General features: G+C 31.7%; 1 protein-coding gene across 1 annotated transcript in view; it reads left to right on the forward strand.

The window, feature by feature from the left end:
* Egfr (epidermal growth factor receptor) overlaps positions 1 to 8,578 on the forward strand; it is a 115,189-nt gene that overhangs the window by 71,015 nt on the left and 35,596 nt on the right. Inside the window, exon 2 of the mRNA XM_014428890.2 lies at positions 6,315 to 6,487. Coding sequence (XP_014284376.1) covers positions 6,379 to 6,487 — 109 coding nt within the window. The 5' untranslated portion in view covers positions 6,315 to 6,378. The remainder of the gene's footprint in view (positions 1 to 6,314; positions 6,488 to 8,578) is intronic.

Raw genomic sequence — 8,578 nt, forward strand, 5'->3', positions numbered from 1 at the left:
TGAAGGGACGATAACGATATTTTCCTTTATTATATATTTCATATGCACGTAAGTGAAATTCAAACATTAATCAGGGGTTATTGATCCTTTATTAATCTGATTAATTTTAAATCAGTATTAATTTAAAAATATATATATATAAAACAGAAACAAGTTGTACTGTACAAACTTGTTATAGAATGCCCTGCGTATCGCAAAGCAATACAATTGGGCATAACCTCTTTTACAATAAAATGTTTCTCTCTCCTAGTCTATCAATAAAGGTAAAATGCTTTCTCTAGTTGCTTGACCTCATAAATTAAAAATTGGTGTCATTCATGACCTCTGTATTAATGATGTTAATGTTGGTTAACGAAGTCAAATGATCAATGCTGATAACATTTAAAATCTGTTTGCTTTGGGTTAGTTTTGGTTTACAATTAACCAAGATACCACCACGTACGTATATATGAAAGATATAGTATGGTGAAGTAATGGGAGCAAGAAAAATTTTGAATCCTAGTTTTCAAGGAAAATAGACGTTTTAAGTTCTCATGAGTTCAAATGCCAAGTCTCGTAAATGGTAGGTGTATGTGACCAATCTCGCTCAAAAACGAAAATTTTTGTTTATTGCAAAATTACTCCTGCATTCGTAATTTCTTGTTTTTTAAATTTTGTACTTTCTTGGCTTCTTTTAGGAAAATAAGCAGCCATCTTGTACGTTCTGAGACGATCTGTTCAATCCACTGTTATATCTAACCCTGAAATGATGATCGAAGAGGGGATGGAACCTACTCGTAGTGTTGTATCAGTAACGGTTTGTGCCGCACACCTATGCACTCCAACATGTCATTACGGCCTAATGATGAGCTTGTGGTCTGTGGTTCTTCGATCCCTCATTCGCGATTGCCACTCTTCTAGAGTTCTTTAACGTTTTTCTTCATGGCTTGAAGTCTTCGGCCTCGAGGGTCATCCTTGTTTGTTCGAGGGCCTGTTGGAGTTTTTGGGTTATTGATACAAAAAAAAAAAGTAATTTTTTTTTTTTATAATTTTTTGAGGTTTATAATTACTTCCATCATTTTCAATAAATTATTATTTATTCACTCATTAATCAGAGAAGTGAAGATGAAAAAATGGAGGACATGATTTTCCCATGTGAAATCATGAGGTGACTTTTATTGTATAAAATAAAATATATAAAGTAGAAGATTGGTGTTTTATAGTTTTTAATATTGTTATAGGTTTTTGTAGTACATGAATATGGGACGGTGTGTCCCGAAACGTTGTACAATGTTAATGAGTGAATAAATAATAATTTATTGAAAATGATGGAAGTAATTATAAACCTCAAAAAATTATAAAAAATTGACTCACCAGACTTCCTAGAGAGATAATCCAGAAAAAAAAGTAATATATTGCAATTGTAAAAATTATATTTCATTTTAGAATAAACCTTACGGCATTTTCTTTTTTATGCTTTAGAAGAGGCGATTTTTAGGATTAATGCAATACAACAGACATGTTTTTAACTTATTTTTTTTAATAAAAATTTGTTTTATTTTTTGATTTATGGCCATCAAATAGTTATAAACAATGGACTTAAAATGACAACGATCCCGAAATGTTCAAATGATAGATTAAAGAAAATAAGTTATGTAAATTACTATTATACCCTTTTGAATTGCTTTTATGAGAAAACAAGAAATTCATAACCAAATAATAAAAAAAAATTGTTGGTCAGAGATCAAATTTGGAAAGTGTTCATTAACGACTATTTCATTCTCTTTCAATAATCGAATTAATGTTGATGGTGTACCTACACAACCAACCATAACAGTTCCTCAATTCTAACCGAGGTTTACTTAGTGACATCGCCGATATAAATAGTGGTTCTAAGCTTAAGAATGGAGGATTTCTTCCTCATGATTGTTCTTCTGAATCTTAACATCTGAAATAATTGAAGATTGGCATACTACTTTTCTGTTACATATTTCTTACGCATTGTGTCCAAATACTTCACTAAATATTATAAGGACTCGCTACAAATAGTTATGGAGCTCCTATATCTGCAGATTCTTTTATTTTCATCCCGAAGGAAGTCTCATAGGTCCTCCGAGTTATATCTGACAAAAAGAAGGAGGGTCGGGATGTGGTCCTTTTGGTCCTGGTAGTGGAAGAGCCACGATGGCCAATGGGAATGTGGAAAGAAGGCCAGAACCATTCTTCGGATTCCTCGAAGTCTTCGCTAATGGCTGTTCTCCTCCGCTAGATCTTTTGATATCTGCCGCATCGGTCGTATGTCTTTTCCGAATAGCCTATCCTTCTTCAGATTTAGAGAGAAACTCGTAAGGATCGCTATAGATATGAATGAGTGATAAGTATGTAAATTTTCTAAGTTCTACAGGTGTGTTTTTGTTGTCGAAATACTATTCCTATTATCAGTTATCTCATTGTCGAGATGTTTTTTAGCGGGAAATGTTTTCTATTTACTCGAGATATCTTATCATATAACTAGAATCTTGTGCACCAATTACGATGTTAACTCGAGATCTGAACACTTCTTAAAATATAAGAATCTTTCAGCTTATATTTAACTTTGTAGATTTAATTTTTAAAAATATGCTATGCTTGTACCGGAACATTGGTTAGCTTTAGCTTTCCACATTCAGATCTCCTAAATATCTTTACAATCGATATGTAATCATCAATCGATAGTTATAATCCAGATCTGACTCGTAGAACTATTTTTGGGACAAGGACCACCGAGAAGCATGATATAATTAACAAGTGGCTTTACTTTAATATTTAATTTAAAACATATTGTTATTGTTTTTCATACCCCAGAAGACCAATCGATCTAAAAATATTATCCTGAATTTCATTTAGAAAGAAAAAAAGAAGTAAAAACAATAAATTAGATGAAGGACAACTTTCTATAAAATTTATAAAAATAAAGCTATTTATATCGATCAAAATAAAGAAAAAATGATAGGAAAATTCCCGGTAATTAATCACACTTCTTAAATATAACACCACCACGTCCATTAAACTTATTTTCACGGCTCATGTCACCTTTCGTGACTCTTTTTTTAAACATATTGCAATACAGGATTTTTTAAATATATTGTCACGAAAAAAAAAAAGTATGATAAAAATATGAGTATTTGAATAAGCTGTTTCGTAAATTTAACAAGAATCACTCCAACTTATCGCTAATTGATTCACTTAATTAAAAATATACACGAAGTTTGAGCATTCATAAAATATTATATTTAATCATTTTAAGTTAAGCTTTCAACTCGTAAAAGAAACTTATTTAAATATTATTGATATGAAAAATAGCGAATTGAGACAAACAATTTTGAAGGAATATCCTTGTGGAACCTTTAGCGACAGTAAGTGTGCCAAGGCTGCACAAGGTTCGCCTTAGGGTGGCCGGTTCGACTCCTACCTCTTAGATCTTTTACTTCTTATTTATATTCTCTACTGAATCGTTACCGAACGGCTTTGTTCAATTGCTTTTATTTTCGTTTTGCATGCCTTGAACAAATGTTTATAGAACATCTGGTGAATTTTTTAAAATTAAAAAATTTACCTTACCATTTTTTATTTTTATTTTATCTTAGTTATTTTACTATCGTTAAATATTTGGCGCATTATGCTATATTCGGGCAGATTATATAATATTATTTAACGATTATACTAAAATCGTCAAATATTCATTGATAAAATGAAATAACTAAAATAACATTATGAAAACTGCTATCTTTATATATTGAAAAAATAACTAGGTATTCGATAAACGTTATTAATAAAACACGAAACAAAAATGGAAGAAATTGGAAATAGGCGTTCGGTTACGATTCAGTAGAGAATATAAACAAGAATGGAAGATCTAAGAGGTAAACAGCTAAAACATAATAATGCTTAGGAGAGAAAAAAAATGAAAGAAAATTAAGCGATTTGTGCATTGTCACTTCTGTGACTATCGTGAATAACTATATTAGGTTATAGTATTATAAAGGGGAGGAGAACATGGTTTTAATCACTAGAATACAATACAAAAATTAATACATATTTATTTTTCAATTTGTTTCAGCAAAAAAAAAAACAGTAAAAGGGAGAAAGATTACTATAAACTTTAGCTACATACATATAATTAAATACAATAATGGAATACAGGAATAATCTCGATATTTTTATGTCGGTTATTTACCTTCTAGAATACAAAATAACCAAATAAATAAAGTTTATTTAAACCTAAATAACAGACCCAATTATGAAGTATATTTTCCTATACTCTTTTGTTCTATCTATTCTTTTTTGTTTCTTCTTTCGGTAAACTGTTCTGACGTTCTTTCATTTGCTTCCACTTTAATATAATTATATTTTAAGCAGTTGTTTTGATTTATAATGAATACTGTTCGTAGTATGTCCCATATAATTTTTATTGTATTATTTCTACATTGGCAATTCAGGGTTGGCACAATTTTGTTTAATATCTCATTTCCCAAAAGTTATAGACTATCAATTGTTTGTTGAGCGCCAATATTTCTTTTAATATTTGCAGCTTCCCATGATTTTTTGTTTTCCTTTTAACAATTATCTGAGCCCTATATTTATACATCGACGATTAAGTGTTTACGATCTGGCATCTTAAATTATTGTAAACGCTTAATCGTCCATTTATGAACATAGGTGCTTCATAAAGCAGTGTCAGTTTACGTTTTAGGCTAAAAGAGCATCAAGCCTTAATAAGTTATGAAGCATGTTTGCTTTGGCTCGCACTCTTTTCTAAAGTTGACCTAATTAAGTTGTTGTGAACTTGGTTCCACTGGTATGAAGTTGACTACTTTGTTTATTGGGTCATAGTATGATGTTTACATGCTTTAGCCTTTCTCAATAAGCAATCTGTTGAACACAAAAAGACTGTTAAATGTTTATGAAAAAATTCCAACAAACTATTGAACTTTATATAACTGATATAAATGGTAATAGAACCATTTTTCGTATTCTGTTTCAATCATCTCCTTTAATTTGGCCCTCTTTTTTTCTTACTGGTTGATATTATCTTGGTTGAACCAGCTGGGAGTGGTGTGAATCAGATTAGAATTATGTAAAGCTTTTAAGATTAATAAAATTATACGAAGCGACACCTAGAATAAGATCAAAGCCTGTAGCCCCTCAAGCCATGACAGATAGATTGGCCTCCTGTACACCCCTTGCATACATATAGTCACTTATGTATCCTTACAAGAGGCAGCAACTTGTACTCGCTCTAGCGGACTGGGCTAGAACCGGTTCTGCACGCGCTCCCGCATCTAACCTTGTTACGTATCCTCCAAGTTGGACATATCGCTGGAACATCCAGCGTTCCCTGGAGACGGGCTAGAGGAGACCACACAATACATAAAGGAACACTCTATAGAAGGATGCCTCGCCTTTTGTTAGCTATAGGCCACCGCATTCCTTGGTGTGCGCAGGCCCATCATGGCCATCTTTGATACAAAATGCCCCTCTCTCTCTCTCTTACTCTATTATGTATACTAGCTGAGGGATTACCGTTAACACAACTCCTTAACATCTATTATCTCTGTCTTCTCCGAGGGGCACAAAAGGCCAGTCAATGTCCGAAACGTTAATTTTTAACGTGAGGAGGAGAGAATACCGTAAAACTTCACTTAGTCACTTGTCCTTCCTCACCTCTTTTTTTTTCAAGTTTAGAAAACAAGCAGTTTTGTATATACATACATTTATATGTGCATTTAAGTAATTATATACATATCTTTATATATGTGTGTGTATTTTTATTATTTCTATCGAATCTAGTCAATATTTTCTCGCCACATATGTATCTATAATGATAAATTAATCCGTATGTCGATAAAATAAAAAATCCTGAACTTTAAGTACTTATTACACGACAATTATTAAGAACTATGTATATTTTTTTCTTTTATGAACACTCTTACGTTTCTAATTTAGTTTTGTTACAAATTTTTAAATTTGGATTTAATTGAAAAATTGCCTGTAGGATATTCTAAATCTTTAGCTCAGTCTGAAAAAAGTGTTTGAGATAGAAATATAAAGTGTCATAAAACATGGTAACTTTTATAATGTTAATTACAATATTTTCCTTTTACTAATATTCAGCAACTATAGCTTAATATCAACAAACAAATTTCCTAGTGATCCATCCAAAAAGTTATAAATTCAGGCAACTTCGCCAACCGGACCATCTTATATTCCCTTATATTATTTAATCTCCCTTTATTCTAAGTAACTTAGGTTCTGATTTATACCAATGTTCCTAATCGTTCTTCTTGTTCTTGCAGATAGAGGCTACAAGAGACGAAGCGACCATCCGATGAGGTGAAGGAGGTGTCATGGGCTGCCGGGATGTACGGCTTCCTCTTCATCCTGCTGCCCGCCCTGGTTGCGGCTGCCGAGCCCTCCGAAACACCACAGCACCAAGCGGACAAAGGCCACGAGTTCGTCAAAGGAAAGAGTGAGTCCAGGATAACGCATAGCTTTACTGCATTAAGCCAATACCTTGTGTTTCTTTTACAGTTCTTTAGTGGTGACTATTTAGAAATGTGATTGACTCTTCTAGAAAACATATTACAGAATGCTGCTAAACCTTTGTATAACGGACACTGAAGGGAAGTTAATTTGTCCGTTATACAGAGGTGTGTGTTAATAAGGGGTAATATAAAAATATAATAACACTAAAATGATATAATTGGATTATGTACATATCATCGCTTGAGTGTTGATATCTTTTAGACCTAAACAGTCACTAATATGATTTTTATATTAAAAAAAAAATGAACTGTCATACTTGTGACATTTCGTTAAAACCATCTTTTTACAGGATCCCTTTGTATATATATTACATCAAGACCTCTTTCGAAATGTCTCTAGATTGATGCTTTAAGTGGATTTTGTTTTTGTAATAGTGATTATGGCGAATAGATGGGCGTGTAAGGCTATGGGACTCAATATCGAATGAATCTCTAAAATGTTACTAAACTCTGAACCGAAAGGTAAACGTCCGATAGGCAGATCGAAACGTACATGGGAAGATTGTGGTCTGATTTGATAGATTTGGGGTTGGAACGGCGTCACTGGACACATTGGTGTTATCTGTATCGAAACTTTGGGTTCCCTAAGCCTTTATGATTATTATTATTTTATAATAGTGATCAATAATGGTGATTTTCTAATAATAAATATATAATTTGACAGAAGAATACATAAAATACGTAATGCCTACATTGTATATAAATGCATACATTATTAATGTTCGTTATTGTTATAGGTACTATATATTCAATAATGATAAAAGTATGAGGTATACAATTTTTGTCTAAATAAATGACCCATAAGTTACTACATACAAATTTTAAGTGTTCGCTATAAGAGGGTGTCCATTAAGAGAAGTATGATACATCGTGTATTATCATACCTAGTATATAGGAGCTTAATCCCGCAAGTATCGTCTCCTATTTGTATTCCGTTTATTTTTTATGATATTTAATCATTTTTAAAGATTGAGCATTAGTATACTTTTCGAATAAACTTTTACTTCCCTAAATGGTTTCCCTGTAAATTATTGTCAAGTTGGAATCAACTTAAATTCGGGGATCGTCCTATTTTGGATAAATTACAATTTATAATGAAAAATATATATATAAATAAATAAAATAACTTAAACGATCAATTCTTTCCTCTATAATATGAAAACAAGAATATAAATTATTTGAGATACTAAAATTCAACTGTTAAGTAATTTAAAAAAATAAAATCCAGATCTTATCTCATCTATATGATGAAAATATCTCATGTAAAAATTAACATTTCGACTTGCGATCAAGATGTCTTCTCCGAATGACACCGATTTCCCTGTAAATTAATTAAAGAAACCTGTCCCTGGTCATTTTGGGGTTTTATCTTTTTATTGTAAAAAGAAGACCACCCAATGTTCAGTACAAATAAACCAGGTTCATTGTTCTGTTTACGACGAACAATGGGAATTTATATTAATTTATAAAATTAAAAAACAAAAATATCTTATTGGAAGAAGAATGGTAAACCGTGTGAAGTAGAACTATACTGGTTTCTAGCCATAAAATTGGCGAAAATCCTATGGAGTTGCGGTAATAAACTGCATTAAATATGTTAGTAGAATTTTCAAAGTATTTATTTCGAATTCAGCGACGTAAAAAACATAAGATATTTTTGTAGGAAGAAAGTCCGGATTGTGGTCAACAAAGGTTTCAAAACAACAAGGTAGAAGAAAACTATTTATTGGAAGAAGATAGTGGACTGTAAGAAGTATATTGTAGGAAGAAGTGGTGGTGAAACATTGGTTAGAGAGAGAGAAATGGAATACTTTAGGTTGCTATCTCACACAGCATACTTATCAATCCGTAATCGGACATATATAAATTACACATACATGGTATAATCAGAAAAAAAGAGATACAATAATAAGATATAATAAACAATTTTTTTCCCCTACAGTTTCCTTTTACATTCAATTTCGGTCTGTGCAACAAATACAAATGTTTCATTCATTCCTATTTTTCCTTCTCAT

Source organism: Halyomorpha halys, unplaced genomic scaffold, assembly GCF_000696795.3.
Source record: "Halyomorpha halys isolate HHAL.00 unplaced genomic scaffold, Hhal_1.1 Scaffold754.1, whole genome shotgun sequence".
In the NCBI taxonomy this organism is placed as follows: domain Eukaryota; kingdom Metazoa; phylum Arthropoda; class Insecta; order Hemiptera; family Pentatomidae; genus Halyomorpha; species Halyomorpha halys.